Source organism: Culex quinquefasciatus, chromosome 2 (genome assembly GCF_015732765.1).
Source record: "Culex quinquefasciatus strain JHB chromosome 2, VPISU_Cqui_1.0_pri_paternal, whole genome shotgun sequence".
NCBI classification, from domain to species: domain Eukaryota; kingdom Metazoa; phylum Arthropoda; class Insecta; order Diptera; family Culicidae; genus Culex; species Culex quinquefasciatus.
In genome coordinates this window covers 172091826-172119643 of record NC_051862.1, presented here as the reverse complement: position 1 = coordinate 172119643, position 27818 = coordinate 172091826, and the positions used below count along the sequence as shown (strand labels likewise).

The following is a 27818-nucleotide window of genomic DNA, read 5'->3' as shown; positions in this document are numbered from 1 at the left end:
ATTTGAATATGGGAGCTCAGGAAAACTCAATTTTTAAGCAATAAAAGGATTATTTATGATAAAAGTATTGATGGATTAGGTGCACAAAATGTGTCTAGAATATTATTAAAATAAAAACCGTTCGAAAAATTTGCAATCGAGATAAGTACACCACTCGATTCAGCAGGAATTTTGGGCACCAAAAATATATAATTTTCATATGTTAAGTAATATATATTAAAAGAAAATTAACAATAAGTATGAAAATCGAGACATTTAGTATGGGAGCTGTCAAATCTCTCACCATCAAAAAGCAGCGTTGAGCTTTCACTGGATTTGTCTATTTCATTAGGGCACATCACTTTTTTAAACAAGAGTGTGTCAATTTCACATTTTATATAAACTGTCATTTGAGTGAAAGGTAAACACTATTGTTTACAAAAGTTATGTGCCCTTTTTCTTGGGGAAGCTCGGGAGCGATTTTATTTTGCGTGATTTGCCTCTTCTCTCTTTCGCGGGTGAAGAAAGTTCGCAAGCAAGCAAGAAATTGATTTTTTTTTGCGATTATTCCATCCATGTGTGCTGATGCACTCTGCTGCACTGCTGATGCGTTTCAATAAAACTTATTTGTTTGAAGATTTCGAGAGGTGCATGGTTCTTGAGAGCTGATTTTGCTTAAACTTGATTACAATCTACATTTCTTCTTTTCAAAAAATCATGGAAGTAATAAAACTTTCACGCTATACTTATTCCTCCCGAAATCTTTCTCCCCCTAAGTTGCACCACACCGCGGTGAATCGTTGCTGATGCCCGACGAGCGCACCAGCCTGGACGACTGCCACGTGCGGTTCTACAAATTTTACCAGTCCGGCCAGGGCGGTATCGGTGGGCGTCCGGCCCGCCTCAACGAGTTTGCCCACATGGGGGCGATCGGGTGGGTCCAACCGGACGGCGAAGTGGCCTGGAAGTGCGGCGGCTCGTTGATTTGGGACAACTTTGTCCTGACGGCGGCGCACTGTGCCGTCGACGAGAGGTTTGGCTTGGATTCTAGGCGATTTTTGGGGTGTTAGTAATTTGGTGATTTTTTTTTTGTAGGAATTTTCGACCGGATGTGGTTCGTTTTGGCGATTTGAACATCTTCAGTGCGGAGGGAGATGAAACTGCGCAGCAGGTCAAGATCGCTGAGGTGATTCGACATCCGGAGCATCGATTCTCTGCCAACTATCACGATGTGGCGTTGCTCAGACTGGAGCGTAATGTTACGTAAGTTTTTGGGGTGGGTTTAGTGTAACGGGTTTATTGAAGACATTTGCTCCGCAGGATCAATAAAGCTGTAGTTCCAGCTTGTCTGTGGCCCCACCAGGAAGTTCGTTTCAAGCGAATGCATGCCGTTGGATGGGGCCAGGTTGGATTTGGTGAGCTTCTTCTAGGGTTTCAATGAGTGTTCAGTATGGATAATGATAAAAACTATTTTAGGAGAAAAGCAAACTCCGGAATTGCTAAAGATGGAGTTGTCACCTGTCCCAAGTTCAGATTGTGAAAAAGTGTTCAACAATGAAACCATCCGGAAGCTACGTTCCGGACTGCAAGAGCAACACATTTGTGCTTCTGACAAAGTTGCAGACACTTGCCAGGTAATCATTGAATCGAAAACTCTAGTTTTAAACTACAAAATCTCGCTTCCAAAACCAGGGCGATTCCGGGGGACCACTGCAGGTCAAGCTAATGCACAACATCCGCGAGACTCCGTTTATCGTCGGAGTAACCTCGTTCGGGCTGCCATGCTCTCCGGATAGTCCCGGCGTATACACCCGGGTGGCCCCCTACCTGGACTGGATCTTGGTCACCATGAAGGAGAGTGGCGCTCCCGTTGACGAGCAAACGTTCAACACGACCACGTGTGCCCATCGGTACGTCAAGCTGCGGGATTATTACGATGCGATTGTTACCAAGCGGAATGGTTCGCGTAGTGAAATCGATGCTTTTCAGCAACATTTAATAACCCGCCAAGGATTGCCTCCGTTTGTGGCCAAACTGGGCTGGGGAAACGGAACTGAGGCGAACGATAACTGCTACGGAGTCATCGTGGACGAGGAAACCGTACTGACGGTGGCGGATTGTACGGAGTTTAAGGGGTAGGATTTTGATTACTAAAATTTAAAAGAATATAACTGAATTTAGTTTTAGAAAACAACTCAGCCACATAGTTCACCCAACGAGTGTTGAAATATCAAGCGTACATGTCCATCCTCGGTATAAGAAAGGCACCAGTTATTACAACATTGCAATTTTAAAGCTAAAATCATTTCTAAACTACATACAACCAAGTTGCATTTGGCACGGCACGGAACTCCCACGAAAACAATTTGAAACGCTTGGTTTTGGACGAACCGACCTCGTGGCCGCACTTTACGAAGGAGATGAGCTTGAATTAAGTAAGTATTTGCATTTTTGTCCCTTTTTTACACATAGTAGATATTTGAAATTTTATTCCATGGGGTTTCAAACGATTTCATTTCTTTTATCAGCCTATTGCAGAGTTCTGCTTTCTGAGCGAATGACAATACCAAGATAATACCTTTTTGATGGGGGGCTTCTGATTCTTCCGACCAATTTTGAAGGGGGCAACATAAACTTTGAAAAATATTTGTCGGCCTAATCATAGCTTTATAAACATTGAAACATATTATTGTTATGAAATAAACGCTCACCCTACTAAATCGGCCAGTTTCGACATGATTTTGGCAATTTTTATTTTTTGATTTGTCTAAACTGTGTGTTAGTTCACCCATACAAGTATCCATACAATTTTGGCAGCTGTTTATACAAAAATGGTACGTAAATATTCGAAAATCAGTAACATTAAATCGAAGTTAAATCAAGCAAAACAATGTAAATGGGCCAAAGTTAGAGTGTAAACAAACAGTTTGTCCTGTTTATGTCAGTGGATGTTTACGTTAGGAACGAGCAGGACAGACTCTTTGTTTGCACTTCGGATTTGGCCCTCTTACAAAAAAAAGGGTGTAGTATTGAATGATTGGCCCTTTAAAAATGTTAATATTGATTTAATTTTTTTGAAAATATAGTTTCCAAAAAGATCTGAATTTTACGAACGTTTTATATTTTAACATTGAAAATCGGACCATAAGTTGCTGAGATATCAAATTTAGAAAATGATGGGTTGTTTGGGTGAGACTTAGAAAGAATCTGGAGTTTTTTTTGAAAAGGTCCAATAAACCAAATTTTCAGTTTTTGCTTTTTGGGTGTTTTTTAATACATCTGATTCAAAGCTGTTTCAAAAACACTCAAAAAGCAAAAAACTGGAAATTTGGTTTATTGGACCTTTTCAAAAAAAAAAAAAAAAACACTCCCGAAATCAATTTTCCTGTTTTTAAACCTTTGCATAGCAATACCTCGGAAAGTAATTATCGTATCAACAAACTTTAAAAAGCAAAATATAGAGAATTTTCTCAGCTTTTCAGCAATATGTTTTCAAACTGGGTAAACATGGGCAATAATTTAAAAAAATAAATAATTGCGACTATTTCCTATAAAGTTACCTAAAAATGGCTACAACTTGAAAACGGTGCACTTAATCAAAATTTTACTAAATTACTTTTTGATTGCAAATTCGATTTCACATCGAAAAATGAAGTTGAAAAATGTCTGCGACCAATATTTCGATTTTTTGAAAAACAATCAGTATTGATTCAAAAAATTATAATTCGGTCAAAGATGTTTTGCCCGTTCTGGAAATTTCTGAAAAGTTGGCATTTGGTGTCCCCTCAAACATATCAGAAAATAAAAAAATAATACAAATGCAAATCAAGTTTAAGTGGCAAAAAGTGAAATTAAAAATCACATTTTTTTTACCCTGTATCATTTTTGTAGTCCATATCCATACCAAGAACTTTGCGCAAGACACCAAATCGATCAAAAAATTCCTTCAAAAGATACAGATTTTTGAATTTTCATTTTTGTAAGGACAGTTGCCAAATTATATGGACAAACTAATGATGCAAAATGGCTTCTTTGGGCATACCTAAGGCTGCCAACTCTACGGATTTTTTTCCTTACCATATGGATTTTTTGTAAGGAATTGTTCGCATAATACGGATTTGTACAGAATTTTAACAACTATTTAAGCATTGAATTGCTTTTTTGATTTGGTCAAAGCATTTGTTAACTTGTCATTTTTTTTAACAGTGAGTTTGATTTTAAAAGGGAGAGTTTTCCGGGTTTTCCTCAATTGAAACTTGATATCAGTTTTAATTTAAAAAGGTCCTCTAAACTATTGTCTTTCATATGTTGATAGGACTCTAGAATTCTCTGATGAGTTTACAAAAGCCTTAAGAGCCACCGTGACCTCCGACACTAAATTTCGTTTTTATCTAAAATGAAACAAAATTTCATTTATTTTTAGTTTGGAGCACTTGAAGGACGTGTAGATGAACAATCTCAACCATTTTTGAAATTGTTTTTTCGTAAGTAGGTCGAATACCGATGTAAAAAGGAATTTGTTGCAAATGGCTCTTACGGCCATTTGAAAACTAATCCGAGAATTGTTCTTTTAGAAGTTCCTCACTAAACATATTTATCCATTAAAAGATCCAAAGGTTTTCTTTGTGAACATTTGAATTAACAAATCTAGAGTTTTTTTTAAAGGTCCTATAAACTGTTGTGTTTCACATGTTATTTATAAGACCTTTTCAATATAAAAAAAACGCTGGACATGCGTTCGTGAAAACACTGAGAACGATATTATTCGTAAAAGCAAACTTGACAGTTCGATAACTTTTAAACGTTTAACAAACAAATTGAAGAACATAATGATTTGATTCAAATCACGGTTTATTTTATGAATACTATTAAACGTGCAAGTCATAAGCACTCTGATAGCATTTTATAGAATTTGTCAGCTGTAAAAATGGCACAGTTTTATAATTTAAATTCTCAAATTTATTTAATTTAATTTATCTAAATAATTACCAGTTTTTGTTAGACTATGGTGTCATATGGCAATATTTTTTCCCCGACTCCATCTTTGAGTTAAAAGTTTTATATCACTTTAGACTAGTTTAGGGTTCAACAATCAAAAATAATTTTTAATTTTTTTTCGTCATTCGATTATCCGAAATGAAATTTGTCTAATATTAATTTACCTTTATAAAAAAAAACATTCATATTCAGACAAAGCTCAACACATTTTCCCCTTTTAGATCCCCGAACCAGCCCGTTGATCTCCCGGATATCCGCGCGCAACGAGTCGACCTGCCGAATTTCCGCTGCCCACCTGCCCCGCATTAAGCACGGCCTAGCGCGGGAGCACGTTTGCGCCGGGAACGATTTCTTCCTAGTTCCCGAGATGTGCCACCTCCCCGCGGGAGCACCGCTGCACTCTTCGGTTGTTCTTCAAAGCGACTCGTACGATACAACCTTCGCGTTGACTCAGTTTGGCCGGGACTGTGGCTACGGCGAGCACCTGATTGCGACCCGCCTGTTTAGCCATGTGGACTGGCTGAAGTCGGTGCTGTTGCCAGCGGGTGGGGGATTTGCCGGGGGAGCGGTTCAATTTTTGGACCCGGATCGGTTCGAGGGAGATCGCTGTCGCGTTGAGGTGGACGGTGACGGACGATGCGTTCCGCTGGGGCAGTGCTTTTCTAGTGGGAAGGAGTTTGCGCAGCAGAAGGTGGTGAAATTTTGTTCTAACACTAGGGTGGTTTGTTGTTTGATGGAGAGGATCGAGGAGATCAAGCAGAAATTACGGAGGACGGAGTTGGACGAGTGTCCGGCAGTTGTGAGGAGCTTGAAACCTCAGTATCTGACTACTTTGGTAACCATTTTTGGGAATCTTTTGGGATCGAAGATAACTTTTTTAAATTTTAGGTGACTTTTGGCTGGAGAAACGGAACTTCATACAACTACCGGTGCTTAGGGTCTATCATAACTCGTCACATGGTCATAACCACCCGAAGTTGTTTGGAGGATGGAAAACCGGACGTGGTGATAATTAACGAAAAAGTCAATATGTTCCCAGTTGGTGATGTCCGCTTTCATGACTCATACAACGCTACTGATAGTAGCTTCGACATAGCACTGGTCGAAGTGTCCAAACCGTTCACCTGGACTTCGCACGTATTCCCAAACTGTTTGTGGACGAACAAAACACACACTCCGTTGGTTATGAGGAGAATTTACGTCAGTGGTAATGTCTTAACTTTAATCATTTTTTCCCACTTTAAACTCATTCCCCATTCCTCGTCCCAGATAAAGGCAATCTCACCATGGAACACGTGGTTTCCAAGTACAATTCGGACTGCCAGCGGCAACACCCGACCCAGCTGCGCCGATCGAAGCTATGTGTGAAACGTCCTTCCACGGCGGATAAAGTGGCCATGTGTAGCAACTCTGGCGATGTGTTGCTGTCGCAGGCGGCGGACTACGTCACGTATCTGGTTGGGCTGGGACTGCGCGAGCGGGAGTGCGAACGCTGGGATTACGGAACGTATACCCGGATGTCGGCACTGGTTGGCTGGATCAAGAGTCATGTTGCGGGGTGATTTCGGTGATTGTTTTGCTCAATAAATTGTGAGTTAAAAGCTGTGTGTTTTTTTGTTATTGACAATCTCATGTGAAGGAGGTATCAAAATGGGTGAACTCGCGGGCATATAAGGGCATGATTTCCTATGTGTATTGCGCCCGAATCCTATATTTGCCCCTTTTAAGCCCTTAACGATTTTTTTAATTTTTCCAAAACCTCGCGAGCTCATAATTCATGTTCCAGGGATTTACTTTGCAGAATAGTTAGAAAAGATTCGTCAAATCTAAAGAATGTTATAGAAGTAGCTGAAAACTTCAACTTTTTCTTCAAGCTTGAGCTCGAAAGGTTTTTGAAAAATTAAAAAAGGGGCTCAAAACTGGCAAAAACCAAAATGCACAGATTTTACGGGTAAAATCCCATTTAAACTTCAAAGTCAAAGCGCCAGTTTCTGTCGCAACCAATCAAGCTCACCTAGGGGATCATGCCCTGAAATGCCCTCAAAATTCACACATGTTGTTACATCTTAATGAGGACAGATAGATTTTGTTCTAACAAAAAGGTAAAGGTTGACAAAACTATTCAAGAAAAGGCATTTTCAATGATCCACTCCAGGTGCGACGAAATCCGCGTATAAACCATGTATCTCCAACCTTTACATTCACTAAGGGAGCGTTCTTTTATTACGTAACGCAGTAGGGGGGGAGGGGGGGGGGGGTTGGAGGCCGTGTTACGCTCCATACCAAATTTTTAAAATTTGTATGGAAATTTTGCTACGAGGGGGGGGAGGGGGAGTGAGTCTAAAAGTCCGATTTTTCGCGTTACGTAATAAAAGAACGCTCCCTAAAATTGGCAGCGATTCCCACTAAGAATGGTACATTCTTCAAATCGTATCAAAATCGTAGCAGACAAACGTCAAAAAACAAAACAACCCAAAATGGCCAAGGGATTAATGGATGCAAAAATCATATTAAAAAAATAAAAAAAACTTTTTTCAAACTTTTGTTTGATTTCAAGTTACAATTAAAGAGATATGAAAATTAAACATTGTAAATAAATTTGAGTAACTTTTTATATTTCATCTGGAAAATATTATGCATCGGTGGTCCCCTCATTATTTTTGTTCAGCCCAGTTATCGAGCAACATTCGGTGACTGGGCTACGTTCTCAGTCCAGTTACCGAACAATTACTGTACCTCGCTCCAAAAGCTGATTATTGTTTCTCTACCTATTTAGGACTCTGTGCCAAGGGAGCGGCCGTGGCTGACTGGTTACGGTGTTCGCTTTGTAAGCGAATGGTTTTGGGTTCGTTGAGCATCTGCTGCAACCTTCCATCGGATGAGGAAGTAAAATGTCGGTCCCGGCCTTGGTTGTTAGGCCGTTAAGTCATTCCAGGTGTAGGAGTTGTCTCCATGCCATAAGTACAAACAACACACCAAACCAAGCCTACTCCGGTGGAATCGCTGGCGGTGGTTGGACTCGCAATCCAAAGATCGTCAGTTCAAACACTGGGGTGGAAGGTTCCTTGGAGTAAAAAGAGGTTTGGGTGCTCTCCCCATTCAAGCCTTCGGACTCCTAGGTTCGAGCAGAAACTTGCAATAGAGACCACAAAAGACCCGGGGGTCGTTAATGTGGATGGTTTGATTTTTTGCCCATCTGCTCCCAACGAGAAAGTTTAGAACACATAAATTTGAAATGATGAATATGAACGAAAAATCAAAGTCGCTCTAGATGGGGTTCGATTCCCCGTCCTTTGGATTGGTAAACAAAAATGCTAGTCACTAGGCCATGTCGACTTTGGTGAGCTTGGAATGGAATTTGGAATACTTGTTACAGAGAGCGAGTTGTGGCGCTATAACCACGGCAAATAGTGTCCAGGGCATTCGTGGAAATACAATGTCCCATCCCAGAGGGTCCCGGAGTACCAAACCTTCTTAGCATGGTGCTCCCAACGAATACCAACAAATCTCGGAGCGTATGGTTGTGTGTCCCCACGCTTCTTCCTCCCCTGTCGATTCAGAACTGTGTTGTGTTCGAACACTCTATGCTCAAACTCAACCCACTTCAAGCGAATCATGGCTATGCGATACGACTTTACGCAGTAGGCCTGGCCGCTTTAACGCTTGTGATGTTTCAATGCATTCTAATGCAATGGCGCATTAATGTTAATAAATGATAAGAAGAGTGCTAGTCTAAGGCACTCGCATCCCTGCGTTAGGGTCTGATTAGATTAAATTAGATTAGATTAGATTAGATTAGATTAGATTAGATTAGATTAGATTAGATTAGATTAGATTAGATTAGATTAGATTAGATTAGATTAGATTAGATTAGATTAGATTAGATTAGATTAGATTAGATTAGATTAGATTAGATTAGATTAGATTAGATTAGATTAGATTAGATTAGATTAGATTAGATTAGATTAGATTAGATTAGATTAGATTAGATTAGATTAGATTAGATTAGATTAGATTAGATTAGATTAGATTAGATTAGATTAGATTAGATTAGATTAGATTAGATTAGATTAGATTAGATTAGATTAGATTAGATTAGATTAGATTAGATTAGATTAGATTAGATTAGATTAGATTAGATTAGATTAGATTAGATTAGATTAGATTAGATTAGATTAGATTAGATTAGATTAGATTAGATTAGATTAGATTAGATTAGATTAGATTAGATTAGATTAGATTAGATTAGATTAGATTAGATTAGATTAGATTAGATTAGATTAGATTAGATTAGATTAGATTAGATTAGATTAGATTAGATTAGATTAAATTAGATTAGATTAGATTAGATTAGATTAGATTAGATTAGATTAGATTAGATTAGATTAGATTAGATTAGATTAGATTAGATTTGATTAGATCTTGCCCCACTAGTTGAGTAGAACGCACGGAAAATCAAAAATTTTAAAATCAGTTTTTACAGTCAAAAACTGGATTTTTTAAAAACCTGTTCTATCAAAGACATAGTCAAGACCTGGAATAAGATGATTATAAAAAAATCCGACAAATTTTTCACGTTTTTAATGGGTTATAACGAGCATTTTCTTAGCTTGTTACACTTGCCCCACTTTCCCCTATGACTGTTTATGAGATCAAACCAGTTTTATATACCAAGTTATAGCACATTACAGTTTTTCCCTCTAGGGGAAATCCCATAACATCTGCTTGAAGCAATCAACTGAACTGGTTACCTCAGAGTTGACTAAACGGCAGTTTCATGTTGATAGTACGACGATCAAGTCTGTGTTCTAACAGTGTTCCAACTACAACCGATGCTAGTTGGTGACGTCATCCTGATTGTTGCTCCCTGCTAAGATGCTATTTCTTTGGCTGATTCTATCGTTTGGTTACTCACTGGGGTTTGGTAACAATTCATCAGATAATTTATAAAATTGCACCATTCCAAAAGGAAGACCCAAACTCTTACAGATTCCATCGAGAGACATCCCGGGGAATCGCTTCTTTTTCCCGATGAACGCACCAGTCTAAACGGTACCCGACCATGTCTTCACCGATCAATTTAAAAACTTTAACCCTTTGCCCAGATTGCCACCTGCGGTACTACAAGTACAGCCAGTTCTGGCGCAATCCCGGCTACAATGGTGTGCCGGCGCGTCTGTTTGAGTTTGCCCACATGGGAGCGATCGGGTGGACCATGCCGCCGGACAGCAGTATCGGCTGGCGCTGCGGAGGATCACTGATTACGGGCCGGTTTGTGCTCACGGCGGCCCACTGTGTCATCGATTCCAGGTTAGGAACTGCTTTTTTTTCAGCGAGGTTTGAAATGATGGACAAGTATTTTAGAAATGTTCCGCCGGATGTGGTGAGATTTGGAGATTTGGACATCTTTGGACCGGATGGCGACGAGTATGCCCAGCAGCTGGGGATTGCGGAAATAATACGCCATCCTGAGCACCGGTTTTCGGCGTATTATAATGATATCGCGCTCATCAAGTTGTTTGGATCTGTCTCGTGAGGGTAGCAAAATTGGTTGGAGGAGCATGATCTCAGTATAGATATTTCTAGAATCGGGAAATCGGTTGCCCCAGCTTGCTTGTGGCCGGATATGGAAGTTCGGTTCACCAATATGGACGCTGTCGGTTGGGGTCGAGTAGGATTTGGTAAAAAATAATCTTAAAAGCTAGGACGTTTGTCAAGATATTTCTTTGCATTCAAGCTGGAAATCAATCACCTGTACTGTTGAAGATGGCTCAATCTCCCATGTTGCACGAAAAGTGCGCGACGGTGTATAACAATGAAACTATTAGAAAGTTGCGATCCGGTCTCCACGAACATCACATATGCGCATCGGATGTTCTGACGGACACGTGCGAAGTACGTCTAGTCTAGATTTTCAAAGGTGTCTTTCAACTCATTCCCTATTTCAGGGAGATTCCGGCGGACCTTTGCAGGTCAAGTTGATGCACAACTTCCGAGAGACACCATTCGTCGTAGCGGTTACCTCGTTCGGATTACCGTGCGGGACTTCAAATCCAGGCGTTTACACCAGGGTGGCCCCTTACCTGGACTGGATCGTGGCCACCATGAAGGCTCGTGGAGAACGCGTAGACGACCAAACGTTCAATACGACCACTTGTGCACGGCGATACGTTAGTTTGCGAGATCCGTACGACGGAGTGGTACAGCATCGAAACGAAACGTATGTCGATGTCAACTATTCGAGTCAACATATGTTGCTGGACGTTGAGTTGCCTCCGTATATTGCTAAACTAGGCTGGGCAGCAGGATCAACGGGAGCGGATTACTGCTATGGGGTGATCGTTGATGAAGAAATCGTCCTGACCGTGGCGGATTGTGTGGAATTCATGGGGTGATTGTTTTAGTTAATTGCATTAAACATTTCTGATAATAATATTATTGTAGAAAATTGGTGAATCGAATAGTAACTCCGGAGAAGATCGATGTGGCAGCGATTTATATCCATCCTCTATACAAAAAGGGAACAAGTTATAACAATATCGCAATTTTAAAGTTGAAGAGCTTGTTGGATTTCAAATCTGAAACAACAGCGTCCTGCATTTGGCACGATTCCAAGCTACCATATGAACGGATTCAAACTATCGGAGTCGGTCGCAAGGATCTGCTACTCTTGCCAGAACTGGCAAAACTCCCAGATCCAACGCAGGCAACATACAGAGCGAAGATAACCGCCTTCAATGAGACCAGTTGTCACTTGTCCAAGGCCAGTCTAGCCAGCATGCGGCATGGCTTTGCGCACGAGCTCGTCTGCGCAGGCAACGACTTCTTCCTGGTGCCCGAGGTGTGCAATCTGGCCATCGGCGGACCACTCTTCGGTACTCGATGGCACGACGATCGAGAGTACGGCTATACCTTTGCGCTGGCCCAGTTCGGCCGAGACTGTGGCTTCGGCGAACATCTGTTAGCGACCCGGTTGTGGAGTCACATAGACTGGATGAAGTCGGTACTGTTGCCTGGACATCACCATGCTAGCAGTAGGTTGCTGTTTCTGGAACGGGATCGCCATGAGGGTGATCCTTGCAAGACCGAGCACGGCGTCGATGGACGTTGCGTTGCCTTGGGAGAATGCTTTCAAAGTCGAGTGGAGTTTTTAAACCGGACAGATAAGCAGTTCTGCTCGTCGACAGAGGTCGTCTGCTGTCCTCTAGATGTTATCGAAAAAAAGAAGAAAGCTGTCGATCGTCGAACGGAACTGGATGACTGCCAGCAGATTGTGAGTAAACTAAACGTATCAAGCCCGTATGGATTCATGGTTGAGATCGGATCGGAGTTCGATGACAAGTTTCGTTGTTTAGGATCAATTATCGCCACTCGAACTATCGTAACGACTAGAAGTTGTTTGGGTAACAGTATCCCAACAAAGGTTAGATCTTTGACAGAAGTAAATAGCACAATACAGGTGGAAAATGTAACTTTTCACGATCTATACAACGCTAGTGACTCAAGCTTCGACATCGCATTACTCCAGCTCGAAACTCCGATTATCTGGAGTCCTCAACTGTATCCAGCCTGCCTTTGGATGAACAAAACTCACACTCCGATGATCACCAGAATGCTTTATATGGGTAAGATCACCATTTAAAATATAACACGTTCAAAAAATGACCAAACCAAACCAACAGATGACGATCGAATTTCCGTTGAGATGATCCAAGCCAAATACAACTCAGACTGCCAACGGGTTCACCCGAGGGAGCTGCACCGATCGCAACTTTGTGCGAAGGAGGTATGGGACGAACCGGTTTGCCGGAAGTCGGGCGATGTCCTGGTGTCGCAAACTGCGACCGGACCTAGCTATCTGGTGGGACTGGCTTTGCACGAGGATGGTTGCTCGGGATGGGACTACGGAACGTTCACCAGGATATCGATGCTGGTTGATTGGATCAGTGGGAACATGTGAGATTGCAAATATAATGTAAATGTGCATTAGTAGCAAACAGAACTGGTTTTTCTTGTTGAGATTATTCCAAATCGTCGCTTAGTACTTTTAACGATCACTGTAGAATGCATTTATCAGTAAGTGACGGGCAGCGGTACTATCAAGATCAACAACCTTGCGGGCGTTTAAACAGTAACAAAGTGGCTTCCTAGTTGTTAGTTCCAGTATGATGAAGCCAATAGAATTTGCTCTTATTGCTTGTGCACTTGGAAGAGGTACAATATGCGATATATTCCCGATAATTTAGCTAACTGCTGTTAGAAATGTCAACTAATTATGGATTCACTTCAGTTTCAGCCTTCAGACATCCAGGAGAGTCGCAATTTATAGCAAACGAACGCACCAATTTAGATGGTAATGCTGTCCAGATGTAAATAATTAGTTGATACAAAAACAATCATCCTACAATCACCCAGATTGCCGCCAGCGCTTCTTCCAGTACTTTTACGCGTCGGATCCGTTCGGAATCAGTGGCCTTCCGGCGCGTTTGTACGAGTTTGCCCACATGGGTGCGATTGGCTGGAGTCAGCCGAATGGAACCGTAGACTGGCGATGTGGCGGATCGTTGATATGGGACAATTTTGTGCTAACGGCGGCGCACTGTGCGATCGACTACCGGAATGTTCCCCCGGATGTGGTTAGATTCGGTGATTTGAACATTTTTACAGAAGAGGGTGATGAATATGCGCAGCAAATCGGGATCGCCAAGTTTGTCCGCCATCCGGGACATCGATTCTCGTCACATTATCACGATATCGCACTTATACGGCTGGAGCGGAATGTAACGTAGGTATTGGAGGGGTTTTGTGGCGAAAATCTGAACTGAAACTATTGGTTGTTGTAGAATCAACGAAACGGTTCTTCCGGCTTGTCTCTGGACGGATATGGAAGTTCGGTTCAAACGAATGGATGCTATTGGATGGGGCAAGGTTGGATTTTGTAAGCTTCTGAAGTATTGAAACTACGAAATACTGATTTTTTCAATTCGTAGCTGGTGAGCAATCTCCAGAGCTGTTAAAGATGGGTCTATCGCCAATATCCAATGAAGAATGTGGAAAGGTATTCAACAAAGAAACCAATAGAAGACTACGAACGGGCCTTCAAGAGCATCATATTTGCGCATCCGATGAGAAGGCGGACACTTGCGAGGTATAAACCAGTCGCGTCATCCCTAAAAAAGAAACATTCAAGAAGTTCATCTTACAGGGTGACTCCGGAGGACCACTGCAGGTCAAGCTAATGCACAACATGAGGGAGACTCCATTTATCGTGGGAGTCACATCGTTCGGACTGCCATGTTCTCCGGAAAATCCCGGAGTGTACACCCGGGTGGCCTCCTATGTAGACTGGATCGTGGACACGATGCAGAACCACGGTGCCGTCGTGGATGATCAAACATTTAACACGACCATTTGTGCTCTTCGTCATGCTCCCCTAAGGGAGTATTACGATGGGATTGTGACAGAACGGAACGGTACCACAGCGACGATCGATGTTTTCCAGAAACATTTGACTGATGTGGACGAGTTGCCTTCGTTTATTGCTAAACTTGATCATGAAAACTGTTACGGAGTCATTGTAGATGAGGAAACGGTTTTGACGACAGCTGATTGCGCTGAGTATAAAGGGTGAAGGTCACCAAAATCATTCGACAATGTCAATACATTTTTTCTCTTTTAGTAAACGTATCAGGCGGATTGTTCTCCCAGAGCAAATTGACATATCAACAACTCACGTGCATCCTAGATATACTAAAGCCAGCAGTGATAACAACATTGCAATCTTGAAATTGGAAAGACTGTTAGATTTTAGTTCGGATGCATCTGCCGTTTGCATTTGGCACGGGACCGAGCTACCGAACGACGCATTTAAAACTGTTGGTTTTGGTAGAAGCGATCTCAATACAGAACATTTTTACGAAGGGCTAAGTACGTCAGGTCTTGTTACGAGCCATCCGATCCAGGTCACATAAAAATACTTTTTTTCAGATCCAATCACAAAATATCGGACTTCGAAAGTAACCGCCCAGGACAAGACTAACTGCAAGATATCCGCTGAGCATTTACCTTTTTTAAAACGTGGCCTAACTACGGAACACATTTGTGTTGGTAACGATTTCTTTCTGGTGCCGGAAGTGTGTAATCTCGCCGTCGGGGGACCTTTGTATAGGCCGATATACGAGAGTAATTTCCGACACAATTTTGCATACGGACTCGCCCAGTTCGGTAGAGATTGTGGCTATGGAGAACATATGATTGCAACTCGACTTTCGAGTCATGTGGAGTGGTTGAAGTCGGTACTGTTACCTAAGCAGAGAAAAGTCGATAGTGATTCGCTGATCTTTTCGGATCCAGATCTACACGATGGAGATCGGTGCTATATAGAAGCTGAACAGAAAGGACGATGCGTTCCACTGGCGAAGTGTACTGATAGTTTTCAGAGCTTTTTCGTTCAGAGTAATGTGAAGTTTTGTTCTACAACGAGTGTTATCTGCTGTCCTTTGGATATAATCGAAAGTAACGAGCAACGAGATCTGAAATCTGATTAAGACGATTGTCCTTCCATTGTGAATCAGTTGGAGCCCTCTGATGAAGATGGGATGTTGGTGCGTTTTGGATGGGATGCCGGAGATAGGTATGAATTCGGATGCTTTGGATCGATCATAACTGCTCGCGTGGTAGTTACTACTGTGAGTTGTTTGGGATCAAATAAGCCGGACGTTGTTCAACTGCTGGCAGATATTGAAGATGATTTGTTTTTGATAGACGATGTGCTCTTCCACGAATCGTATAATAAAACTGATGGCAGCAACGACATTGCGCTGGCCAAGATTAAAGAATCGCTCACGTGGAGTTCGTCCATATATCCAGCGTGTCTCTGGATGAACAAAACGCATACTCCACTTGTTATGAGAATGATCTTTGAAGGTAATAATCAACATGAGTCAATTTGAAGACCATTTCACTGAACCACCACCTTTTCTAGACGATGACCACCTGGACCATGCCAAGATCATAGCCAGGTACAACTCGGACTGCCAAAGAACTCACCCAAGCCCGCTGCACTTATCTCAGCTGTGTGGTCGAACGCCGAGGCGCGATTCCGTGTGTCGCAATGCAAGTGATGTGCTGATATCGCAGACCACCGAAGGTGGAGTTACTTATCTGGTTGGGATGGCCCAGCATGAGGACCAGTGCAGCTCATGGCGGCACGGGACGTTTACCCGGATTTCGGCGTTCGTTGGGTGGATCAAACGAAACGTTTTGAATCTGGACAGGTGGAATACTTGAGAAGTCCAACTACCATGCGTCTCCACGTTATCAGTCTAATAAAATTTAAATTGGATAATTTAAAGACAAAAAAAAAACTAAATGGAGTTTAAATTATTACATTGAATTAATCATCTTAACGATCTGACGGCCTGCAGAACTTAACATCTCCAACTTAATGGATTTCGTCATCTTTCACGCAGGGTTTTTATTTAATCATTTGGACACAGTGCAATGTATTACAACGTGATCAGTAGTGTAGCGGACACGATCGTGAAATGACGATGATCAATCTCGTGTTAGGGATTTCAACACTGTTGTTGCTGTTGGCCGTAGCTCAGAACGATGAACCGGTTATGTTTCCCAACGAACGGACAACACTGGATGGTAGTTAGAAGCTTCTGGAATTAAAATGGTGAAAATAATGAGGAAATTGTTTTATCCAACAGATTTTCACCTTCGGTACTTCAAACTAGTTAGGTATCCCACATCCATTCCCACGGCCGGACAACCGACCCGTTTCCGGGAATTTGCTCACATGGCCGCACTGGGTTGGACGCTGCCGAACGGCACGATTCTGTGGCAGTGTGGAGGGTCGCTGATTTGGGAGAATTTCGTGCTGACAGCGGCTCACTGCCTCATTGATAAAAGAAATCAGCCACCCGATGTGGTCCGGTTGGGTGACCTGGACCTGTTTAGCGCCGAAGATGACACATACGCACAGCAGTTGAGCATCGTAAAGATTCTCCGGCAACCCGAGCACACGTTCGGTGCCAGCTATCACGATGTAGCGTTGCTGAAGCTAGAACGGAACGTGACGTCAGTTTCGAAGCTTTTTGTTTTCGATCGCTTAGTAATGATTATTTCTCGACAGCTTAGACCAGACGGTGATACCGGCCTGTTTGTGGAGCGATGGTGAGGTAAGATTTTGCGAGATGGTGGCAACGGGTTGGGGAAACACCGGTTTCGGTATGATAGTCAGCACTCGAATTTGCACTGTGACGTTGACAAGCGTTTCTTTTTAGCTCAGAAGCGTACGCCAACCTTGCTGAAAGTTTCGTTGAAACCGATCGCCAATGAACAGTGCAGTGCATTTTATCCTCCGACGCGGAGACTACGATGAGGTCTCCAAGATCAGCACTTTTGTGCAGTGGACGAGAAAATGCACACTTGCGAAGGGGATTCTGGTGGTCCCCTGCAGGTGAAACTGTTGCACAACTCCCGGACGACACCGTTCGTGGTCGGAGTAATATCGTTCGGGGGTGTTTGTGGAACGTCTAACCCGGGAGTGTACGCGAAGGTAGCGTTCTTCTACGACTGGATTGTGGCTACGATGCGGGATCATGGCGCTGTTGGACTTGAAGGTATAGACTAAATCAATCACTAACTTTTGCAAGTAATATTATTTCAATTTCAGAGGACTACAATGCTACCTTGTGCGCATTGCGTTACGCTTCATTGCGAGAGTTTGACGATCAAGTTCGGATTGATGAGAAGCGATCGAGTAATTTCACAGCGGTGGACATGACTAGGGTGAGAATTTCTAGCCGTGCATTGCCAATACAGATGGTTGACATTGGACAAAATTGTTACGGTGTTATTGTGGATGAGGATACAGTGTTCACGGTGGCTGATTGCACAAATTTGAAAGAGGGTTGTACGCAGATTTTGGAAAAGATAACGGTCTGATACAGTTTCTTTCAGAAAATCTCCAGCTTACGTTACTTATCTGGGTGATAAAATAATGCCCATATCAAAGATACATGTTCATCCTAATCACGTGCAAGGATCAGGCTACAACAACATTGCTATTCTGAAGATGAATAAATTGCTAGATTTGCCTCTGGGATTCCAACCTTCCTGTATTTGGCACGGAATGTTTAACGATTCGGTAAACGCATACGGCAGTGGTCGTCAGGACATCAATAAATTTTTAAATTTCGACGAAGAGATTCAACTTAATCCAACTCAAAAGCTCCAAAATATCCAATCTCCCGTTTTAAACGAAAGCAGTTGTGTAATTTCAGAACGTTTCGTTCCAAGATTGCGTCATGGACTCACGAGGGAACAGTTGTGCGTCGGAAATGACGTGTTTTTGGTACCGGGATCATGTGATCTGCTGATTGGTAGCGTTCTATATAAGTGGATGTTGAAGGAGAACAACGATTACCACCACACCGTAGCGCTGAGTCTATTTGGAAGGGATTGCGGTTTTGGAGAGCACCTTATTGGGGTTCGTCTGTCAAGCCACGTGGAGTGGATGAAATCCGTCCTTTTGCCAAACTACCAGGATACGGCTGATACTGTACGATACATCGATATGGATCTTCGTAAAGGCGATAACTGCACAATTTACAAGGGAAGACCTGCGCGTTGCGTTTCTTTGGATATTTGTCCAGATCATCTGAATCGAAAAGTTGACACATTTTGTTCCAGTACATCTGTGGTTTGTTGTGCTAATGAGAACATCAGGTTGAGCGAAGACAGTCGAATACATCCAGAGATTATTAACTGTTCTGAAATTACTCATAGTCGATCGCATACGACTTCGCTAGGTTCATTGGTAAATAGAAACGTTTAACACTCAACCCCCGGTGGTTGGTCACTTTTTCGTTTGATACTTTTTAGTTTGTACCCCATTGGTTTGACAGAATCAAACTAAAAAGTGACGAAATGTCACTATTTACACGGTGCTCACGCACACTATTAAAACAAACGTTTGGTAGTGTGTGTGAACTCCGTGTAAAAGGGGTGTCAAACTAAAAAGTGACCCCGTTCGTTTGACAACAGTTGGTGTCAAACCATCGGGGTTTGAGGTTTAAAATCATATAAATGACCGGAAATACTTGACGCTAGGCGTACATTGCAATACATTTCGGTGAAAGAATCGCCTTCCTGTGCTCCGGAGTTGTTATAACGAAAACAACAGTTCTAACAACTTCAAGCTGCCTGGCAGAACATCGGTACTTTGTAGTTCGTCTAATTGATAAGCAGACACAGTACAACATCAGTGACGTTTTGAAGCACGAAACCTACAACTTAACCGATAAAACCAAAGATATAGCGTTGATTAGGCTTAGCTACCCATTTGAGTGGAATTCGCATGTTTTTCCAGCCTGTCTATGGACAAATCAAACCCATACGCCAATTGTGCTGAACATGACCTTAGCAGGTATGGTATTGAGTGTTTTCAGAAGCTCATTTTAAATATTTTTTTTCCATTTCAGTTGGAAAAGATGTTACCGCAACCTCTGTGCTTCACCCAATGTACAATACTGACTGCCAGCGGGGTCACCCGTACGAGGTTCATAAGACTCAACTTTGTTTGAAAAATCCTGTGAAGAATACCACATGTGTAAGATTTAGCGATATGCTAACTTGGTTGGATCCTCGTGATGTCCCGTTCCTTGTAGGGGTTACTCCAAATGAATGGAGGTTTTCGACTGCTACAAGAATCTCATCCTTTTTGGAGTGGATTACAAAGAATGTGTTTATTTGAACAGAACACAAATAAAAATAAAATTGAACATTGTCTTCTCCTCCATTTTCTATGTTAATATATTAGCTCACAAAAAATCTTATTCGGGAGTTAATTTGAGTCAATTTCAAAACTCAACATTCTTTGAGGTTTACACCACCAGTTGGACATGCAACCGGGTCGGTGTGGCAAGAGCAGTGCACGGCAAAACGGAAAAGCTTTTTTTCCGCTTCCACTTTTCTCGAGGATAATTTAATTTATAACACAAAATGCAGCTCGTTCATTATGGGAAAGCGGGTGCAAGCTAAGGCGACGAACGCTGAGCGGTGGTTCAGCAGAGCAGTGTGTCTTTGTAGAGTTTTCACCCTGCGGACTGTCTTTCGGGATTGGGTGAGGCAGTTTGGGTTGAAATGGGACTTTTAGCTCTACTCAAGGGTTTCTGTAACTAGTAGATGGTTTCATTTTACCCCATTTACCCTCCCGTACAAATCCGCACAGTCCATCCACCACTGCAAAGATTCATCCTGGCGGCGTTAGATCATGTTGAGAACTGCATGAGCCAGCCTCGCCAGGAGCCAGCGGGAAGCATCGCCCGGTCCATCTCCCTTAGGGGCAGCCGTCTGACTTGCAGTGCACGTAATGCGAGTGTTTTCGCCGCAGGTTGCCAATTTTCTGACCAGCTCCGTCTGGTTTTGCGTTCTTGGTCTCTGAAGCAGCGCAGTTTGGCCAGCCAGCTAGAGTTAGCTTTAAAGTAATTTGCTTGGCCGCGTGGTGGTTGCAGCAGTGGCGGTTCAGATGGTCTTGAAGATTTTTTGTTTGAGGTTTCCTTATCCCACGGACGGACTGGGAAATGCAACCATTGGAACCACATTGGAGGATGGATGGAAAAAAATTAGGTTTGTTGGCGGAACGGAGTGGTCTTTTCAACGCAGTGCGGACAATGTGGTTTTGGGCAGTGGTTAATGTACGAATAAATGAAATTTTCTTGTTTCACATGTGAAAAGGGTCTTTGAGATTTGGCAGGGTAACAAATAGGTGGAAGATGTCTTGGAGAAATTTGAAGTTTTTTCTAGAAAAGTATTCTCATACGTCTACACTGTCGTCTGCGTTGATACAGCTGGTTAATATACAAATTCAATAAACTTATTGTTCATTCATTTGTTAGCCAAATTCGCAACTGAGTTAACAAGAATCAAACTGATAAATACGATTCAATTTCGGTATCATCAGTCAGTTCGATTAGAAATCGTCATGTGGTCGATTCCGGCACTTTTGGTAGTCTTCGTGGCAGGATTGGCAACTGGACAAGCCTTCGATTTTTCCAACTTTACTACAGAAGCTGCGTTGGCTAGTTTCATCGATGGCATCTCAACCGGGTTAGCGGATATGGCGGGTGATCTGATTCAGACGGTAATGGACAACGAAACCATCGATCAGGAAGTAACATTTTGGTGCGGCCGTCGAGGATATTCGAGTCTTCAGCAGACGTTCGTAAATGATAACTCCATTGCGAGTAAACTGGACCTTTCGAAACCCGTTGCCATAATCACCCATGGTTGGTTGAGTTATGCCAACGTTACGTGGGTGCAAGAAATGGCCGGTAATTACAGCAAGTACGTGGACAGTAACGTTTGCGCCGTGGATTGGTCCAGATATGCCCGGTACGGTTATGCGATCGCGGCCAAGCGGAATACCCGATTGGTGGGGAACTATTTGACCTTGTTCATGCAATTTTTGACACGAAATGGGATAACTCCGTCCAAGATGACCTTGATTGGTCACAGCTTGGGTGCCCATGTCTCGGCGTACGCTTGCAAAAATTTTAGTGGTCAGGTGAAGGAGCTGCACAGTGGGCAAAAACGGGTGAAAAAACAGATCTTTTGATGCCGTCAGTTTCTGCCTGTCAAAAGTATCATTTTTAATGTAAAAAATTACGAGGAATCGATTGGTGGTACTCTCATTAGCGGCAAATGACGGGAAGTGGTCCATTTTACCCCATTTTGCCTTTTTTAGGGTGTTTTTCTCGAATATCTTCAACTGCCGTAGTTTGCCGCACCTCTAAAGTATCTTATTTTATGTAAAAAATCACGAGAAATCGATTGGTGACACTCTCATTAGCGGCAAATGACGGCAAGGGCCCATTTTGCCCCATTTACCCCTTATTTATGTGTTTTTCATTAATATCTTGAATTACTGTAGTTTCCTGTAGTTTTAAAGCATGTTATTTTATGTAGAAAATCGCGAAAAATCGATTTGTCACATTTTCATTGGCGACAAATGACAGCATGGGCCCATTTTGCCCCGGTTACCCCATTTTATGTGTTTTTCGCGAATATCTTTAATTGCCATTGTTTTTACATTTTGAAAGTATACTATTTTATGTAAAAAATCACGAGAAATCGATTGGTGACACTCCCATTGGTGGCAATTGTCAGCAAGGGCCCATTTCGCCCCATTTAACCCCTTTCTAATGTGTTTTTCGAAAATACCTTGAAATTACATTATTTCTTACAGTTTCAACGTATATTATTTTATGTAGAAAATCACGAGGAATCGATTGGCGGCGTTCTCATAAGCGGCAAACGACGGCAAAGGCTCGTTTTACCCCATTTACCCCATTTTATCTATTTTCTTTAATATCTTGAATTGCCGTGGTTTTCCAAACTTTAAATAAATGTTATTTTATGCAGAAAATCACGAGGAATCGATTGAGATCACTCTAATTAGCGGCAAATGGCGACAAGGGCCTATTTTTCCCATTTCATGTGTTTTTAGTCAATATATTAAACGTGTCGTGATTTCCAATACAGTTTACAAGAATGTTACTGTAGTATGCCATTTGCCGCAATTTAGAGTGTTCTAAATCGATTCCTCGTGATTTTCTGCATAAAATAACATTTATTTAAAGTTTGGAAAACCACGGCAATTCAAGATATTAAAGAAAATAGATAAAATGGGGTAAATGGGGTAAAACGAGCCTTTGCCGTCGTTTGCCGCTTATGAGAACGCCGCCAATCGATTCCTCGTGATTTTCTACATAAAATAATATACGTTGAAACTGTAAGAAATAATGTAATTTCAAGGTATTTTCGAAAAACACATTAGAAAGGGGTTAAATGGGGCGAAATGGGCCCTTGCTGACAATTGCCACCAATGGGAGTGTCACCAATCGATTGCTCGTGATTTTTTACATAAAATAGTATACTTTCAAAATGTAAAAACAATGGCAATCAAAGATATTCGCGAAAAACACATAAAATGGGGTAACTGGGGCAAAATGGGCCCATGCTGACATTTGCCACCAATAAAAATGTCACAAATCGATTCCTCGCGATTTTCTACATAAAATAACATACTTTAAAACTACAGGAAATTACAGTAATTCAAGATATTAATGAAAAACACATAAATAAGGGGTAAATGGGGCAAAATGGGCCCTTGCCGTCATTTTCCGCTATGGAGAGTATCACCAATCGATTTCTCGTGATGTTTTACATAAAATAAGATACTTTAGAAGTGCGGCAAACTACGGCAGTTGAAGATATTCGAGAAAAACACCCTAAAAAAGGCAAAATGGGGTAAAATGGACCACTTCCCGTCATTTGCCGCTAATGAGAGTACCACCAATCGATTCCTCGTAATTTTTTACATTAAAAATGATACTTTTGACAGGCAGAAACTGACGGCATCAAAAGATCCGTTTTTTCACCCGTTTTTGCCCACTGTGAGCTGTATGGACTAGACGCAGCTGGACCACTTTTCACTCAACCAATTGACGTTGGGACGAAAAATAGGATCGCATCCACCGATGCTGGCTATGTTCAGCTCATTTACACGACCCGTTACCTGTTGGGAGTCGGAGATCCTATTGGACAAGCTAATTTCTTCCCAAATGGAGGATACCATCCTCAGCCTTCATGTCTGCTTCCAATGTTGACGTATGCCGATACGTATGGTAAGTGTTTTTTTTAGATCAAATTTCATCTTTTTTAATATCCTGAAAAAACAACAACGATTCCAGTGCCAATAGCCTGCAGTCACTCCCATGCGCATCAACTGTTCACGCTGTCGTTGAATCCGGCCTTCATGTACAAGGCAAAAAAGTGTGGTACATATCCTTCCTACTTGTTGGGATTGTGCCTGTTCAACTCCAACGATGTTCTGGGAATCTACTCAAAAAAGTATGTTTTTTGCAGCGATATGTGCCTCACATTTTTTTTAACTATTTTATGTACGATTTCAGGTTACTCGGAAACTTCTATTTTGACCAGAAATTGTTGTATCCATTTGTATGAAATAATTTTTATAATCAAGCACATTTGTGGAGAATATTTTTCTAAATTGAATTCAATGATTTCAAAATGTTCTTCTCTATTTTGCATGCATGAATAATAATGCGTTTTAAGCTTCTATTCTGCTCATCATTACAAAATGGGTTTATTATTTCGATGCCTCAGAGCTCTCTTATGTTAACTAGATAGGAAAACCAGCAAGGTATAATCGTGATTTCAGCTTCAGCTCCAATGCAACTTCTGAAATGGTATTTCTCAAATATAGTGTTTTCTTTTGGCTACCACTGCGAAAAACAAAACGACTAATATCCCATTGTAATGGTAATTTGCCTTGTCGAAAATTTGGAGACAAATACTTAAACGTGATTATCTCGAAATATGTCATTTAACTTAATATCTGAATTTTTCAACTAGTGGCTCTATAGAGTCGAGAACGATTGCAGTTTTGTTCAACAAACATGATTGGGAAACTTATTTATTTTCTTACAACGATGTCTGGAGCGTATTTTTTTGTGGAAAATTTCTAAACACAATTTTAAAACCTTCAACTGCCTGATTTTCGTAAATTTGTGTTTTACCATTTTTTTAAAGAAATCATATCAAGTTACTGTTGCTCTATTGAAAACTATGCTTCTCTTTTTTTGTCTATCATCATTCATTTTTAATATTTTCTCTGCGCTTATATTGTAAAGCTAAATTGTTCAAGTGACCAAAATTTTATCTCGCAATCTACGCCTTCTACGACCAAATTTACAGAAAGCATCTAATCAAACCTTCAAAATCATTTTTTTTAAGGTAGCAATTCGAAAAGCGATGTTCGAGTATGTAGTTGGTAGTGCTAGATCTCCTCTTCATATAACATATTCATATACTTTTTTTTGAATTTGAATAGAATTTTATTTAATTTAAAATATTTATAAAACATACTTTATACTAAGCCTAAGGTATTTAATACACGGTGTATTTTTTCGAGACCTCAAAGATAAAAAAAATCGGTTTGTCTGATATTTGGCACCGCGAAAGAAGGGCTCTTTACCGACATTTTGCGGGGTATACCAAAATATTTCGTCGTGGGGATCTCGAACAATTTTTTTTGAAGATTATTTTTCGATTTTATGGGATATTAGTTCAAAAAAAATCACAGAAAATCGGTGCATTCATGTTGATATCACTCAAATTTCTTATCAATATGCCTTGGGACTCTAACCAATTATATTTGACCAATATTTGACCTCCAAAAAAATAAAATCGAATCAAAATTACCAGATTTCTAGGTTTCTTTGAAATTACCCCTAAATCCAAGCTGGAAAACCCGATACGACCGAAAGTAATTTTTTTCTTTGTACAATTTGTCATAATATTATAGCAACACATTGCCCAGATACAAATTAGAAACCGTCTCCGTGGCTTAATGGTTACGGCTTCTGTCTCACAAGCAGAAGGTTCAGGGATCAAATCCCGGTCGGTACCTTTGAAATTTGGAATCAGGAATTTGAACTTTGAATATGAACAAAAACGAAAAATGAATCAGGTGGGATTCGAACTCACACCTTTGGATTGGTGGTCTGGGACGCTAAGCAGTCAGTCATCAGCAGGTTTACACTCAAGCAGTGAATTGATCCGTAGTGTTGTTGAAACATGTTATCTTCTCATATTAAATACGCGCTGATCCCTGATTTGCCTGAGGGGATTGGAAGTCTAAATATAGATCGAGTTTCCTTCAGATGCTTGCTTTTATGTTTAGGCGGGGCCGAACAATGCCCAGCGACCTCGGAATTGGACCGCAAGGAGCTCTGTCATTCTGAAACGGGTCGTTGGAAGCAGCGCGAGGGCTATCACCACCTAATACCCGGGACTGAGATAAGCTGTATCAGCATTCGGCATATACAAAGTGTGATACAAACTATACTTTCCCATAATTTCGCTACCGGTTAGCGGGTATTGTATTGGACCACACACACACACACATTGCCCAGATACAAATTAGAGCATAAAACAATGCAAAACATAGATTATTTATTTAATAAACTGTTTATTACCCAATAGGCTCCGAAAATTATTTTTTCAATCCTCTGCCACATTACACTATTACATTTTAAAACATTTTAAAATCAATCACATTGTAGAGAACAGTTTTCTGAAGATACTAAGATATTTTTTATGATGATAATATTTTATTGAAATATAAAAATTATAACAAGTTTTGACGAAATTCATATAAAAATAATTCTATAGCATTCATTACAAAACTCAGTAGACAGTGCCCACCATGTGGAATGTAATTAATTTAAGAAATTTTGGAGAAAGACACTATTTATTTCAGGAAATTGGGCATTTCTCTGCTTATATTGAACCAAAACTGATACTTTTTTTATGGAACTTGTTCAGAAAACTGTTCTCTACAGTGTGATTGATTTTAAAATGTTTTAAAATGTAATAGTGTGATGTGGCAGAGGATTGAAAAAATAATTTTCGGAACCTATTGGGTAATAAACAACATATCAAATAAATAATCTATTTTTTGCATTGTTTTATGCTCTAATTTGTATCCAGGCAATGTGTTGCTGTAATTTCATGACAAACTGTACAAAGAAAAAAATTAGTTTCCGTCGTATCGGGGTTTCCGGCTTGGATTTTGAGGTCATTTCAAAGAAACTTAGAAATCTGGTAAGTTTGGCTCGATTTTATTTTATTGGAGGTCAAATATTGGTCAAATATAGTTGAGTCCCCAAGGCATATTGATAAGAAATTTGAGTGATATCAACATGAATGAACCGATTTTCTGTGATTTTTTGAACAAATATCCCATAAAATCGAAAAAATAATTAAAAAAAAAGTCGTTTTAGACCCCCCAACGAAAAACGTTCTTTCACGGTGCCAAAAATCAGACATACCGAATTTTTAATCATTAGTTTGTTCTAAAAAACACACCGTGGATAGATTAGAGATCATTCTCATCAGCAAGTGTCTTAGTCTGAAATATGCTGTTGGCTGAAAATTTACTCAGAGATTTGGTCCTATCCCTATCATATCTGAATATTTTGATATGCTTATCGTCCACTCTTTTTATACTTCTTCAGTATGTTTGTAATTATTTGGGCAATGATTACAGAAGAAAACATAAGAAAAGATTACTTTTTACTTGTGATTGATGGATAAAATAATATTTCGAATGTTCAATCGATACTCAAATGTCATAACAATAATGAGTTATACTTCAAAAGTATAATTTTAAACAAACTGTGTGAAGCACGTGCTTAGTTTAACCTTGTTCGAGTTCAAATTAATTCAAGCTACGCAATGAATCGAGCATGAGCATGAGCATGAGAGACCACCCATGGTTGCCCCTCCGTTGCTGAACAGAACCGTAATATCCTTTCAGCACTACTGATTATATGCTTCGACGATCTAGTGGTGATTCTCTTATCAACAGCATGTATGAATGCGCTGAAAAGATAAAACACCATGATTGCTAAAGCTAGATCAGTTGCGAATAGGTAACAGTCATTGGCCACCAACGGCGCCCGCCATGTCAGTTTGTAGATCTCGATTTTAAGGGACGGGAATGTTAGTTAGCGCAGGTTGCTACTAGGGCAGCTGATTTACTCTGTGCTTACACCCCACAAGCGCCAGGAACCTGAAAATTTGTTAGTAGGATAGGGTGTTTGGTCAGGATTCATCATAGAAGATGATGATGCGACCCAAAATCATAGTGTTTGTTGAAAGGTATTATGTTTTAATCTCAAGGCAAGCAATCGGATGCTGCGGATGAGTCATTTCCCGTTTATCGGCTGTTAACTTTT

At 41.0% G+C, this 27818-nt stretch overlaps 7 protein-coding genes across 13 annotated transcripts in view; all 7 read left to right on the top strand.

Moving 5' to 3' along the window:
• LOC6037536 overlaps window positions 1–6578 on the top strand; it is a 29564-nt gene extending 22986 nt beyond the window's left edge. Inside the window, exons 2-10 of one of the 2 annotated variants that reach the window (XM_038256381.1) lie at window positions 757–1012; window positions 1075–1242; window positions 1300–1394; window positions 1456–1613; window positions 1672–2114; window positions 2167–2414; window positions 5199–5812; window positions 5866–6184; window positions 6247–6578. In XM_038256381.1, the coding sequence (XP_038112309.1) occupies window positions 757–1012; window positions 1075–1242; window positions 1300–1394; window positions 1456–1613; window positions 1672–2114; window positions 2167–2414; window positions 5199–5812; window positions 5866–6184; window positions 6247–6539 (2594 nt within the window). In that variant the 3' untranslated portion in view covers window positions 6540–6578. Of the gene's footprint in view, window positions 1–756; window positions 1013–1074; window positions 1243–1299; window positions 1395–1455; window positions 1614–1671; window positions 2115–2160; window positions 2415–5198; window positions 5813–5865; window positions 6185–6246 lie in introns of both variants that reach the window. The other variant, XM_038256380.1, reaches the window with a different exon arrangement.
• A 2989-nt stretch (window positions 6579–9567) lies between these two features.
• LOC6037534 lies at window positions 9568–12974 on the top strand. The gene is made up of 9 exons (XM_038253515.1): window positions 9568–9901; window positions 9967–10029; window positions 10083–10287; window positions 10342–10509; window positions 10564–10658; window positions 10715–10872; window positions 10926–11368; window positions 11422–12602; window positions 12660–12974. Exons 1-9 carry the CDS (start codon window positions 9853–9855, stop codon window positions 12935–12937), a joined length of 2640 nt encoding a protein of 879 aa, XP_038109443.1. The 5' UTR covers window positions 9568–9852; the 3' UTR covers window positions 12938–12974.
• Window positions 12975–13007: 33 nt separating this feature from the next.
• Window positions 13008–15555, top strand: LOC119765015 (serine protease snake-like). Of its 5 annotated transcripts, none has more exons than XM_038253517.1 (8): window positions 13008–13191; window positions 13268–13330; window positions 13393–13762; window positions 13821–13915; window positions 13968–14125; window positions 14183–14595; window positions 14657–14904; window positions 14965–15555. In XM_038253517.1, exons 1-8 carry the CDS (start codon window positions 13143–13145, stop codon window positions 15522–15524), a joined length of 1956 nt encoding a protein of 651 aa, XP_038109445.1. In that variant the 5' UTR covers window positions 13008–13142; the 3' UTR covers window positions 15525–15555. The 5 variants fall into 5 exon arrangements, with proteins under 5 accessions (XP_038109445.1, XP_038109444.1, XP_038109448.1 ...); XM_038253516.1 differs by having other exon boundaries at window positions 14183–14604; XM_038253520.1 differs by lacking the exon at window positions 14965–15555 and having other exon boundaries at window positions 14183–14728.
• LOC119766937 (transmembrane protease serine 3-like) lies at window positions 15549–16330 on the top strand. The gene is made up of 2 exons (XM_038253525.1): window positions 15549–15903; window positions 15962–16330. The coding sequence occupies exons 1-2, from the start codon at window positions 15576–15578 to the stop codon at window positions 16264–16266; spliced, it is 633 nt and encodes a 210-aa protein (XP_038109453.1). The 5' UTR covers window positions 15549–15575; the 3' UTR covers window positions 16267–16330.
• A 193-nt stretch (window positions 16331–16523) lies between these two features.
• LOC119766938 (serine protease snake-like) lies at window positions 16524–17351 on the top strand. The gene is made up of 4 exons (XM_038253526.1): window positions 16524–16632; window positions 16695–17064; window positions 17125–17165; window positions 17271–17351. The coding sequence occupies exons 1-3, from the start codon at window positions 16524–16526 to the stop codon at window positions 17162–17164; spliced, it is 519 nt and encodes a 172-aa protein (XP_038109454.1). The 3' UTR covers window position 17165; window positions 17271–17351.
• A 13-nt stretch (window positions 17352–17364) lies between these two features.
• LOC6037533 lies at window positions 17365–20726 on the top strand. 2 transcript variants are annotated; one of them, XM_038253523.1, is made up of 5 exons: window positions 17365–17609; window positions 17663–17899; window positions 17950–18808; window positions 19102–19417; window positions 19473–20726. In XM_038253523.1, exons 3-5 carry the CDS (start codon window positions 17990–17992, stop codon window positions 19742–19744), a joined length of 1407 nt encoding a protein of 468 aa, XP_038109451.1. In that variant the 5' UTR covers window positions 17365–17609; window positions 17663–17899; window positions 17950–17989; the 3' UTR covers window positions 19745–20726. The 2 variants fall into 2 exon arrangements, with proteins under 2 accessions (XP_038109451.1, XP_038109450.1); XM_038253522.1 differs by having other exon boundaries at window positions 17663–18808.
• Window positions 20727–20918: 192 nt separating this feature from the next.
• On the top strand, window positions 20919–24133 carry LOC6037532 (lipase member I). The gene is made up of 4 exons (XM_038253524.1): window positions 20919–21562; window positions 23450–23678; window positions 23745–23904; window positions 23967–24133. The coding sequence occupies exons 1-4, from the start codon at window positions 20975–20977 to the stop codon at window positions 24016–24018; spliced, it is 1029 nt and encodes a 342-aa protein (XP_038109452.1). The 5' UTR covers window positions 20919–20974; the 3' UTR covers window positions 24019–24133.
• The last annotated feature ends 3685 nt before the right edge of the window (window positions 24134–27818 follow it).